This window comes from Coturnix japonica, chromosome 38 (genome assembly GCF_054131305.1).
Source record: "Coturnix japonica strain WE chromosome 38, WE-NBRP24, whole genome shotgun sequence".
NCBI classification, from domain to species: domain Eukaryota; kingdom Metazoa; phylum Chordata; class Aves; order Galliformes; family Phasianidae; genus Coturnix; species Coturnix japonica.
In genome coordinates, this window is record NC_140700.1 from 3,012,783 (window position 1) to 3,025,236 (window position 12,454).

Consider the following 12,454-nt stretch of genomic DNA (forward strand, 5'->3'; position numbering starts at 1 on the left):
TCACTCCCTTAGCTGCAAGGTATTAGGGGCTGCAGGAGGATGGCTTTCACTGAAGGCTTTGCAGCCTGTATTTCCCCCTCCTTCCCCTGCAGCCCATGGGTGTGATCCTCCTTCCCCTCCCTCCCTCACTGTGCTGCACAGGGACCCCTCTTCATGTTTCTGCCCCCAATCACCCCCTCACCCTATAGGCTGCACTGTGGCCCCCCCAGCTGTCACTCAGAGGAGCCCTGAGAGCCTATTAAGGTGACCCTACAACTTCACCAGCCCTGAGCCCCAGCAGGAAGGTTGCAGCAACTCAATCCAGGCTGGGGGCCAGTTGTTCCCTACCCCCCTACAAAGGGACAAAAGCCACACATTGGTCCCAATCACGTCTCAGACACAGCGGGGCCTTTTCTTCTACTGGCACCAACTGGGCAGTGAGCCGGAGGCAGGAATGGGGTGGAAAAGGGGCCTTTGTAGCTGCACTCAGCAGGGCAGGGGGGGCTGGATGCTGCTACCTCATCCCACAGGCTGGTGAAGATGGGATGGCATCCAGCATTGCTCCTCAGCAAGAAGCCCCATTAATCCCTTGCAGCCAATGGCTCACGTGCAGCAATGTGTATCTGGGGCTCACTCAATTGCTGTGGTGCATGGGGAACCAATACATTCAGCACACAATAGTGATGGGGTCCCTGGTGCGGAGAGGCATTGCAGGTACTCAAACCTGAACAGGAGGTTGTACAGCTCTCACCCAGCCAGCCCCGCTCCCAGCAGTGTTATGCTGCTCCACATAAGGTTGGGCTGACTCAAGGACACCCATCTTTGCTCAGCAGATCAGCCCCAATAATCACAGTGATTCACTGCAGCCCTTCGCTCGCCTCAGGATCTTTGCTCCCGGAGGATTCAGCGTGGGCTGAGCACACGGCGAAGCCTCTGTGTGAGGCAGATAAGGCTCAGAGATCCCATCTGTGATGCCCTTACCTCACCTAGAGCTCTGCATGAGGCTCCAGGAGGCGAGACATCCTCAGTGCATACAAACAGCGCTGTTGCCTATATCCCAATGGAGCTATAATCCCATTGCTCTTGTCCCCAGTGAGTGCACCAGCCTGGATCTGAGCTCCTCATGCAGGGTCAGGGTGGCTCCAGGGACCCTTGCAATAGGGCAGTGATAGTGCCAGATGTGGGGCAGGGGGCTGAGGGCTGCTCACACACCATAGGGATCCCCAGAGCTGTTTGCATCTGCAATGGGAAGTTGGTGCAGGAGCTGCCTGCAGTGTGAGGTGGACACAGAGCAGGTCCTGCTGCCTCTGTTGGGTGTCCTTGGTGGCTTTTGTGGTGAGGGGAGCACAAAGGGAGCTGTGCAGGGAGGAAACCTTCATGTGCAGGAATGCAGGAGTGCAGGTACTGCCCATGTCCTCACCAGGGTCAGGAAAGCAAAGGCTTGCACCAGCCTGAGCTCTGCTGGCATTTGACTGCTGGTACCCACAGCACTGTCACAACTGCATCTACAGCAACAAGGATGACCCACAGGAACCCCCTGCCCACTTTCCATCTCACACTTTGGCGCTCAGCATGAACTCCAGCCCCATCCACCAGCAGGTGATGGTGTTCAAAAGCCTCCCAGACTGTGTGCCCTGGCATTGCACTGCATGAGAAGGCATTTTAGGGGGGGGACAAAGTAAGACCAGCAACAACAGCACCCCAAAGGATGGAGGCAAACCCCATAACAATGCCCTGGGAAGAAGCAGGCACAGGGTTCAGCATCAGTTGAGGCTGTAAAGTGCACCAGAGCAGCAGAGCTGCTCCCCCCAGCCCTCATCACTTACTTGATAAAATAGAAGCCCCCGTGCATTGTGGTGTCCACCTCCCAGCCTCGGGGCAGCCCTGGAAGCACACAGCAGAAGTGGGGATCATCCATCCTTGTTTTTGCCTTTGGGCATTGTACCAGAGGTTCAATCTTGGTCCCCTCCCCATCACCCCAGCCAAACTGCTTTGGCTACAAAGCCACCCCACAGGTCACAAAGGTTGATGTATTCCCCAAAGGATGCAGCAACTCTTTGCTCATCATTCAAAGCCCCTTAAACCCTTGAGCTGCAAAGCAGCTTCTCAGCATCTCCAATGCACTTCTGGAGTATTTCATCACACACCTCCACTTATCCCCAAGGAGCATATTTGGGGGTCAGGGCCCATTCCTTACCAGCACAGGAGAAATGACCACTCTGGATGGAGTAACCTGTGCCAGGGTGCACCCAGCTTGTGGATTTGGTCTCGTCGCTGTGAAAGATAAGGAGGCAGTGAGCACTGCGGGCATCCCTGCACCCTATGTGATGATAGGGATAAACTTTGGCAGCCAAAGGAAAGGAAAGGAGCAGATTTGGGGGGGTAAAAAGCATCTATCAGGAAGTGCTGGGCCCAAAGAAGGGAGAAACAGGGAGCAAGGAGAGCGGGTCACATGCAATATGAAAGCAGACAGGGAGGACTCTTGCTTCAGCCCCAGACTGAGCCCCCATCCCCTGCAGCTCCCCAGCCATCCACCAACCCAGGAGCCAGACTCCCCCATGCCCCATCCCCTCACTGCCTTGTGGTGGGACCTTACTTGATGAAGAAGATGCGGCCGTCCCCACAGACACCGTAGGTCCACTTGCCCGGCAGGTCCAGCCAGTCAATGTCATCTGCCATAGGGACAGCACAGAGCAGCCCCGTCCTGCTCTCCTCGTACCTCTTGCTAAGTGCAGAACAACTCCTGTCCCCACCTCCAACAAACACTTGCTTGGCTCAGACCTTCCAACCGGGCTGAGTTTGCTGCTGCAAATAACCAGGGAGGGAGGGAAAAAGAAAAAGGAAAAACCAAACCCAACAACTTAACCCTCTCAGAGCTGGGCTGCAGGGTTCAGAGGGCACAGCTCAGAGTGACTCTGCAGGGCTAAGCCCATCTCTGCTTCCTCCACTGCCTACTCGGTGTAATTACCATCAATTAACTCAGGGTGAGTAATGATGGAGTTGTTCCTTCCCTCTCCTGTTCATTTTAAACAATGTCAAATTCTTCTCTCCGTCTGATCTCGCAGCCAAGCAGAGGCAGAATGTAGGGCACCCTGATGACTATCTGCTGCTCTCTCGGTGCTGCCCGATGGGTATTTTCTCTCTGCTCACTCTTAGCCATCAATTAAACGTCTTTCAAGGGGAAAGGTGGGGTCTGGGAGGCAGCCGGGCTGGGTGACTGTGAGGGAAGCAATTGCCCTCATGTCTCTGTGGTGCCTTTGGGGAGTTTCTCATGGCACAGGGAAATGAGCTGGTGTGGGGTGAGGGGATGGGGGGGGGAGAGAGGTGAATTCTGGAGATGGTCCCTAAAGCAGAAGGAAGGGGATGCTCTGCTGAGCAATGCTTGCATCAGAGAGATTCTCTGATGGGATGTGGGGCATCAGTTCACCCAAAGGATCCTCCTATGTGCCATGATGCATCTAAAGTCAGGAAGGTGGGACCCCCCCCCACAGCCAAATCACAGCTGGGGAATCCCTGCCCTTTATCTTCTCCTTGGCCAGACCCCAGCAGCTCAATGCAGTGCTGCTCCATCACAACATCAGCTCTTTGGGAGGCACCGGGGACAACGAGGTCACCCCAAAGGCACAGCTCCTTCCCTGCCTGCCCAGCCCAGCTTCATTCACCACAGTTTCGTTTACTCAGATCCACCTCCAATCTGAGTCACAGCTCAGCCTGAATCAGTGCTCAGCACAAACACTTGAGTGACCCAAAGCCAACAGGCAACCCAAAGAATCCAATGCTCCGGGCACAGAGCAACTCAGAAGTAACCAGAGATGTCTCCATCTCAGATCTCAGAGGACCAGGAGCTCACAAAGTCAGTGTCTGATGAGTTGTTTCTTTCTTTTAACTATTTCTTACGTGTTACATTAGTACAGGTGTGACACCAAAGCCTTCCAAGCAGCAGAACTGCAGAGGTTTGAGTGCAGCCATTGCAATGAGAGCTCGTTGTGCACATCCCTTCACTTCTAGCCTAGGGCCAAACCTCTCTTATTACTGCAGCATCATCCCTACGCCTCACCCCAAGGGTGTGTGGGATCGGAGTCTGTGTGAGATAAGCTCAGATCATCCTAAAAGGTTTCCTTCCCTCTCTCCATCCCCTGGGGAGAGACGCCTTACCCTGACTATGGGTATCACCGAGGTCTCCTCATTCATTTCGGGGTCATCCGTGGCAATGATAGGGTTCAGCTGCTCAGAGCTGCAAGCAGGGAATCAGATACCAAGAGTAGAAGCAGTAGAGTTGCTCCAGGTCTGGGTAAGGGAGGCAGAGCTGTTGGAGGGCTGTGCTGGACCTCCAGCCAAGAATGCTGAGCTCTGTTCTGCCAGGTAAATAAATCAGCTTTTATTGCTTTCCACAAGAGATTCTTTTTTTTTTCACCCCCCCCTTCTTGTTTCTTTATAGCTTAAACCAATGGAAATTCAAAAGGGGAAATACCAGCAGGGCTTGTTATTTTCTTATGGTTTCAAATCCTTTTAAAAGCTCTCAGCTCATTCCAGCACAAGTTAAGGGCTCACACCGAGGGCTCCTTTGGAACAACTTTATGCTTCCAAGGGTGATCCCAGCAAGGGATCTGTGCATCCTTTAGAAGGGATGGTGAGCACGGGAGCATCCCCAGGACATCGCACCGCCCGTGGCTCTGCAGCAACGTGGCTCTGGCACCACCTCCTGGGGAACGATCGGCTCCTCTCCTCGCTCCTCTCCCGTTTATGTCTTTTATTTGAACCATTTTGGCTTTTCTTGCGTTAGAAAATCAAACCCTAACCAGGCCTGCTTAGATGGATGGACCAACCATCTAAATAGAGGGAGGGATCAGTGGATGGAATCTACATACAGCACTCAGCCCCTACTGCTGTTGAGCACCCAGCAGCTCCCACCTGAGTCCCATAACAAGCAGAGCACCTGGGGCTGCTGCATTGAAAACCAGCTGCATTAGAGCTCTGCTTTCCCTCTGCCTCCCCAGCAGCTCCTGACCTTGCTGTGCAGCCACACTGTGCCAGCCCTTGCTCCTACATTGACCCTTAGCTCTCAGCTCTGTCTTTTCCTTCTCATTGCACTGGAGCTGTGGCTGATCCCAGTCATCTCTATCTGGGATCTCATCTGCTCCTCCAGAGGATGCTAAGGAAAAAACCTTTACAGTGTTTGAAGGTCTGAAGCTTGAAGTCTGGCTGCCAGAGCAGGGCTGCATAAAGGGAGCAGATGGGATGTTGGGAGGCAACACACAGCATTACTGAGGTTGGGTTTGGGTTGGGTTTGTTTGGCTTTGCTTTTGCAATTGTTTTGCCTCCTGCTTGAAAGAAGAAGAATAGGGAAGGTGTCAGTTGTTGAACAAAGCACTGAGAACAGGGGATGAAAGCAACGCACACATGATGTGCTTGTACAGCTGCTCCAAGGCAGCAGCAGCACGTGCTTTTATTGCCCAGAAACCTTTATCTGCAGCATTAGCAGGCAGGACAGATGGATGCCTGCTGCTAATGGGCTCTAATACTCCATACCTTCAAGACTAATGGACAGCTTTGAGGATGCACTTCACTGCCATCTTACTGGTACAGAATGGGATTGGGGTTACATGCAGCCTCAGAAGCACTGGACTCTCCCTGGCATTGCACTGTGTGATTCTCACCCCCTCCTACAGTTGCCATTGCCTTCAGTTGCAGAAGGAGCTCTTTTCTTTATGGGACTGAAGCAGCTCTGCAGCTGGCTTCATTTGCAAGCAGCACTTTAGGGGATGCAGTCAGCAATGGGGACAGAAATAGCAGCTTATTTACTCCCCGTGTGCTTTGCTGACAAACAAGTTCTGAAGTCCCTTGGAGAAAATTCAACCCCAGAACAATTCTGCTCCAACTGCAGCCTTCGGTGCTGATAGAATAACAAAAAAGAAACACAACCCAGCAGGATTTCTCCATTCCAGATGGCACCTTGATGTGCTGCCAGCTACGGAGGAGCTCCCATTTAACAACACTAACCGTATTTCCTTAAGCTGAATCAAAAGAAATCACAACTCTTCATTCTGAAGGCAGGTTTTGGGAGCCAGCAGAACAGGTGAGCACGGCATCAAAAAGCTGCTGCAGCTCATATTAACTGCGTAGGTTTGTTCTCTGCTTTCAAGTAATGAGTGGGATGGCACTCCAGGGGGTTCCAAATGCTCCTCCTCATCCAGCTCAGTGCTGTTAGAGAAACAAATGCAACGTTAGGTGGTTCCAGAGAGGCCTTAGAAACAAATACTTTGCTCTCCCATCCATGCATCCTTAGAGCATAAAGGAGAAGGAATCATTTGCTCTATTAAAGGCCAACTCCACAGTGCAAAATATAGGGGTGAGCTGGCTCTAATTAAAGAGCTCAGCTGTTTGGTACCTCCCATTGACTAAATGACACCTCCCATTCATCCCAGCATAGAAAGCAGATGAAAGACAACACATACAAGGCCCACCCCCCCTTTACCATCCCCTCCACTTTACCATCCCATCCCCTAAAGGAAACCAGCTCGGCCTTATCCTGCAAATACCTTTATTACAATTTACAGATTAGTTTCGTTATGTACAGAAATAGAACTTTTGATCTATAAAAACCCAACCAACTCGACAAGAAATCAATTGAAATCTGTAATAAAGCCGATGGCTGAAGGGCTCTTGGCTTCCTCTAAATAATATAAAAATAAAATCTGCTCGTCACAGTTTTGATTTAAAGTTCAATAAGTGTTGGTTTTTCACACCTCAAACCACACACATACACGTCCTGCAAGACCCCCTTAAGGTCCAGCATAAGGGAAAATGGTGACCAATCAGCTTAGCTTGCTCGTTAATTTAGTGTTTCATGACTTATCACATTGGGCACCTTAAATGGGACTGAAAGACTTTCCAAGCAGCAATTTCACACTGAGAGCCACCAGGTTTAGGACTAAGTGCTCAGTGCTGAATCATCTCAGAGATAAGAAGGTGCTGTTGGAAGCAGCAGTTTGGCAATGGAGTTTAGGGACCATTTGTCAATGCTGCTCCTTTCAGCTGCAGCCTTTCCCAAGTGTCTAGAAAGCAAAGATCAGAGCAGGTGTTAATTCACATCATTCCAGAGCTTCATGCCAACAACCAGGTGTGGCAGCTGGAGCACAGCAAGCTCTCCTAGAGCAAATAGATGTGGGAATGCCATGGAAAAATCATTATTGTGTATTTTACCAACAGCGTTTTGATTTATCAGCCATGCGAGGGTCACACAGCAACACGTTGCCTTAATTCTAACACATCAATCAGCCTGCATGCTTTTTCCTAGACAGAAAAGCAGAGCAGTTAGCAAACAACACAGCAAAACCAACTCCTAACCACAGAAAAGCTGTGCAAACTGACTAGGTTTAATGTTTGGTGTTTATTCCACTGCACAATCTCACGGCCTGGCCAAGTGAAACCCACCATCTTTCAGCTCCAAAAGCACATCCAAGCTGCCCTGTTTTACTTTGACTGAATAGCAGTGAAACACATAAAGGTAGGAGCACCAATAATAAGGGCCTTCCTTCCACTGCAGACCTCAAGGGTGAGATCCCAGACATGAAATTGCTGTTTGGATACCAGGTGAACAAAGGTAAAGATGCCTAGAGGTATTAATACTGCTTTGGGTAAAGAACACAGCATGCCTAGTGTTAAGATTTCTAGAAGCTGAAGATAATTCCCCTTGCAAGGACCAGATAAAAGCAAAAATGAACAACACTTCACTTCAATCCATCTTCAACAAGCAGAATCCATCACGGTGAAGTTGTTTTATGATCTGAAGAATGATGGTGCAGCTCCCTGTGCACAACTACATCAACTCAGAGCATCAGCCACAAGCTTTTCTATGCACTGAAGCTTCAGTTATTGATCACAATGAGGCTTTTTATTGCCCTGAAAGCAAAGAGGTGGTTCACAAGGACAACACCCTTTGGAACAGGACTGGGTAAAGGTATGACTTAAATAGAGACAACCCAAAGGGTGTGCAGTGCAGAGCTCCCCTGAATCCCTCAGTGTCATAGACTGACATATTAAGACATCAAAGTGCCACACAATCCAACAGTCACACGCAAAGCTGGGACCTTAGAAGGAAGGAGAACGCTCCTCGCTTTGCACAGCAAGGTTAACATTACCAGCTAACAGAAGAAAACATAAAGAACCACAAAACCAGCAGAAACTTTAAATCAAAACTGCAATAACGAGGTTCTGAACCCCATAAATATTTCCTTCAAAATATGCTTTGCTTTTTCAAAGTGCAAAATTCCAACTTAACAGCCACCACTTCTCAACATATGGCAGACAAGGCATTTTTCGGAATGGATTGAACTTAAAGCAGTCTGTTTCTCAGGCTTTACTTAAGGGGAACACAATGATACCACCCTCAGCCTCAAGGAGGTTTGGTCTGGATATCAAAATGGGACGCACACACAGGTGTATTTGTTGGCTGAATATTAAACTAGGGGAAAAAGTTTTCTCCCCATTTCAAAACAGCTGCCAATTCTTGTTTGGAAGGTGTTTGCGAGTGCTCAGGGTCACACAACCACTGCATGTTTTAAGGTGCTAGAAGAGATCCTCCTCCTTGTGGTTGGTTTCATGGAGTCTATGGAAAACTCTCTGTCTATGCTCTGTGGTGAAGCAGTATCCTATGGCTTCTTCTGTTTCTTGGATGCGTTTCTGGAACCTGCAGCCATCTCGTGCCAGCTCTTCCCAGGGTCCTTTACGATCCTCCTCACTGCTGACATAATACTCTGTTACCTTTTCAAGGAAGGTCACCTGGAAAAGACATCATTGATTAAAGCATTAGCCACACAATAATACAAAAGGAGCTCACACCTTATCTGTATGTATCATTAAATACCTTCAAAGCAATTCTCTATGTCTAAAAGACCAAAAAACACCCTCGGTTACACCATCAGCTCATGGTAGAGCTTTGCACCAGCCAGGCAGGATTGTGTTTCACCTCCTGGGTTTAAAACCAACCTCAGCTCCATTGGCCAACCTCTCTCTTCACAAAGCAGTGCTTCAACCACTGCATGGTTTCTAAATGGTGGCTGAAGGCTCCCTTTGGGTTTTGACCTGACACACAGCTCCAGGTTACCTGGAATGATCCACGTGTCACAAGAGAGCACGCTGCTCATAAACACATTGCAGACCTGTGTTTCTCATTACATACACCATAAAAATAGCAACAATCATTGTTCTGTATAGTGAGTAACCATGTGAGTCAACTCCAGCACTGATAACAAGTCCTACTACACCACAAATAAGGACTGGTTTAGTGTATGATCAGAGCAAACCCACCTGCTCAGGGGAGTATCAAATGTAATGAAAGGAAGAAAACATGAAGGTAACAGTTATGGGAGAAATAAAATCCAGCAGAGAATATAGAGCTGCCAGGGACTGAGCTGAAAGCAACCTGCTGAAATCCTATTCTACTGCAGTGATCCCAGGTTACTTCCTAGTACAAGCGTGGGCACCAAACCCCCACACATCCTTCAGCATTTGCTATCGTGTAAAGCAAAACAAAAGGCTCCTGGGCTTTCTGACTTCACAACCAGATATTGCTGCATGATTGCAGGATGCCACACAGGAAAAGGCTGTGAGTGGTAGAAGTGACTCAAACATGTCATGGGTCAGTGTTTAGAAACCTCTGCTTCGTTTTGGTCTAATTAAACATCTGCCTGCAGGCACACGGAGCTGTTACATCAGCCTGTCCCTTTGTGAGTTACCACCTTTCATCCTTTTTACATCAGTCTGAGATACCCTTGGGCACAATTACTGGCCAAATACCGTGCTTAGATGTCCTTTATGGATACAAACAGTAAATTAGTTCAAATACAAAACTATTATAGATACTGGTTAAGAGTAATTCCCAGCCACACAACAAGATCTTAGGCCACCAGTATCAACCACCTATATAAAACCCAATATTCAACCTGTGCTAACCCTTCAGCTTGTCACCATCACCTGCCCCAGTGAGAACAGGTATGAAGTTACACCCAAGCCAGGCTCTCAAACAGGTTAACAGATCTCTCCCTGGCAAGAATGTTACTTTTCTTCTTTGCTATCCTGTTATGCTGGTCCATTCTCCTGGGGCTCAGCATCACTATTACTCACACAAAGGCTGGAGGTGTCATGAGAGACTCAAAGAGGAGCACAGCACACCTGAAAAGCAGCTGTGTACATCTGCAGCATCACAGACCCCATCAGAGGGCAGATGATTCCTTCCAAACCTCAATGATTCTTTGATAAGGGATATAAAACTTGAATCCAAACACCCCAAGATGCATCAATGCACTTTACAGTGCAGCTTTAATGGCTTTCCTGCAGCACGTGCCAACTCAACACTGAATTCTTTTCCTTCTCCAAAAGATATTTGGTGTCTGTAACTCAAACAGGCTCGACACACAAAGCTTACAGCACTAAGTGCTGGTTACTCTATATACACACAAAGGTCCTGAGATACTTAACAGCATGATTCATAAGAGAAAAGGGTATTTTCCAGAGGGAAAAACGTTGATCAATGATTCTCATCTGCTTCTCTGATGATGGAAATTAGAACATAAATAGAGCACAAATACAGAATGAAAGTCACGTCTTAAAAATAAAGCTTCACTTTGAGTCTGGAAATGAAACTTAAAGAAATCCCATGCTCTGTGTCACTGAATTGAGATCTGCCATGTGAGACACGTTGCTTTCAGCCACATAATTAGACCATAAGCTCACAAAGCATCATTTGGCACCACTGGAATCCTGGTGCAAATGACCTCACCCACATACCGCAATCAAAACCACACAAAGCCAGAAACAGAATATACCTTTTTCCTCTTGGCACTTCTACATTTTTCACCAGAAAGAATGCCATGCTGCACCAAGTCTGCGACCCCACAGTTATGCTTTTCCAGCTGTACCCGACAGACAGTTAAGTGACTATGCTCAGAAGTGACCAAACTCAGCCCTTCTGTTCCTCTGAAGACGGCCTTCCCTCTTTTCTCCGCTGTTTGAAAGGGCGCCTTGAAATTTAAAGGGTTATAAGGATCATCTGAGGTACAGAATGAGTTCCAAAGTTTCAAGCTTTCTGCCTCGTCCACGCTGTTACAATCCCATTCGTCCTCATCTTCTGAACTGGGGTGAGGAGAACCTGAAGACGACTCTGCCCATGAAGAATCCTCCTCCTCCTCCTCCTCTCCTACATTAGCTGTACAGGTCATACCCTTCCCCGGCTGGCTGGACGATGTCTGTATGGTTGCTGTAAAGTTCTGAAGGTTGTAAGGATCCAAGCTGAAGAAGGAATTCCACAGATGCAACCTCTCTCCGTCCTGGCTGCTGTCATCTGAATCTGACATCAGCCCTTCGCTGTCAAACCCATCATCATCATCATCATCATCCCAGTCATCCTCATCATCCTCACTCTCCTCCCCACTGGAGGTCCCCCCCAGGATGTAGTCTATTAACTTATTAGCACAAGCAGGCCTAGCTGACACAAACAGGCTTCGTTCTGTTTCAGAACCCTCACCGTCCTCTGCAGCACAACGTTCCTCCTGCAGCTCTCCCTTCTCAACCAAACCCCGGGCTCCCTCCAGCTCGCTGTGTTGCCTCCAGGCTCCATGCTGCCCACATGGAACAGTTCCCCTGTGCTGCTGCTGCTCCTCCTCCAGGCTGTGATAGCCATGATCCGGCTCGGGCACTGCCAGGCCCCTCAAGTGAAGAAAATCCAGCCTTTTGCTTCGTAGCATCTCCATCTCATGCAGGCGGCCGGGTGCTCCCCATGCTTCAGCGCTTAGAGGCTGCGGTAGATGGCTGTTAGCAGAGCGGCACGTCGGGCTGTTGGCTCCCAGAATGAAGGAGAGGAGCCCAGCATGAGGCACAGCCAGCCCCGCTCCCCACAGCCCCTTTGTGGGCTCCAGGCTCTCCTCTCCCTTCTTCTCCTCGTCCCATTGCAGCTCAGCGCTCGGCTCGTGTAGCAGCAGCATAGAGGGCGGTGGAGCTGAAGGCCCAGCGGGGCACAAGGCGTTGCTTAAAGCCGGGCCGGGTCGGAACCGCTGTAACAATGCAGGCAAAGGGGAAAGGAGCTGAGAGAGAAGCCGCAGCAACGAGAACGGCGGGTTGGGCTGCGGTGAAGCCGAGGGGGAGGCGGAGGGTTGGGCCGAGCCGGGCCTCTTAGGCCAAGCTATGGGGAAGCCGAGCAGCGAGCCAAGCTGAGCCGGATCCACGGCTGGGCCGGGCCGCTGGCGGCTGTTTGGCTCCATGAGAGGTGATAAAGAGTGTCCTCAGCGATATCGGCAGCGCTGAGGGGCGGCGGGGATGAGCGTTGGGCCGCGGGGTCTGGGCGCCATCCTGAGGGGTCGGGGTGGGAGAGACAAAATGGCGGCTCGGGAGAGAGAGCGGCGCTTACATCCGCATCCGGCCGGCGAGAGCCACTGCGCATGCGTTAGAAGTCACGTCGCTACGCTGCCGCTGATTGGGT

General features: G+C 49.9%; 2 protein-coding genes across 21 annotated transcripts in view; both read right to left on the bottom strand.

Moving 5' to 3' along the window:
- Positions 1 to 6,102, bottom strand: part of PLEKHA6 (pleckstrin homology domain containing A6) — a 44,547-nt gene extending 38,445 nt beyond the window's left edge. For 6 of the 20 annotated variants that reach the window (XM_085527155.1, XM_015884946.3, XM_085527158.1 and 3 more), the window contains exons 1-4: positions 5,980 to 6,101; positions 2,576 to 2,784; positions 2,177 to 2,253; positions 1,806 to 1,863 (exon numbers count right to left, since the gene is read on the bottom strand). In XM_085527155.1, coding sequence (XP_085383281.1) covers positions 1,806 to 1,863; positions 2,177 to 2,253; positions 2,576 to 2,658 — 218 coding nt within the window. In that variant the 5' untranslated portion in view covers positions 2,659 to 2,784; positions 5,980 to 6,101. Of the gene's footprint in view, positions 1 to 1,805; positions 1,864 to 2,176; positions 2,254 to 2,575; positions 2,785 to 5,979 lie in introns of all 20 variants that reach the window. The other 14 variants (XM_085527153.1, XM_085527150.1, XM_015884945.3 and 11 more) reach the window with 3 other exon arrangements.
- Positions 6,103 to 6,503: 401 nt separating this feature from the next.
- PPP1R15B (protein phosphatase 1 regulatory subunit 15B) lies at positions 6,504 to 12,356 on the bottom strand. Its single transcript, XM_015884955.2, has 2 exons — positions 10,806 to 12,356; positions 6,504 to 8,760 (listed from the first exon to the last, which is right to left on the bottom strand). The coding sequence occupies exons 1-2, from the start codon at positions 12,234 to 12,236 to the stop codon at positions 8,548 to 8,550; spliced, it is 1,644 nt and encodes a 547-aa protein (XP_015740441.2). The 5' UTR covers positions 12,237 to 12,356; the 3' UTR covers positions 6,504 to 8,547.
- Positions 12,357 to 12,454: the final 98 nt, after the last annotated feature.

Coding starts and splice junctions, on each gene's coding strand:
- PPP1R15B (XM_015884955.2), bottom strand. CDS start 12,236: ATGGAGCCAAACAGCCGCCAGCGGCCCGGCCCAGCCGTGGATCCGGCT. Junction 8,761..10,805: donor GAAGTGCCAAGAGGAAAAAG/GTATATTCTGTT, acceptor TGTCTTTTCCAG/GTGACCTTCCTTGAAAAGGT.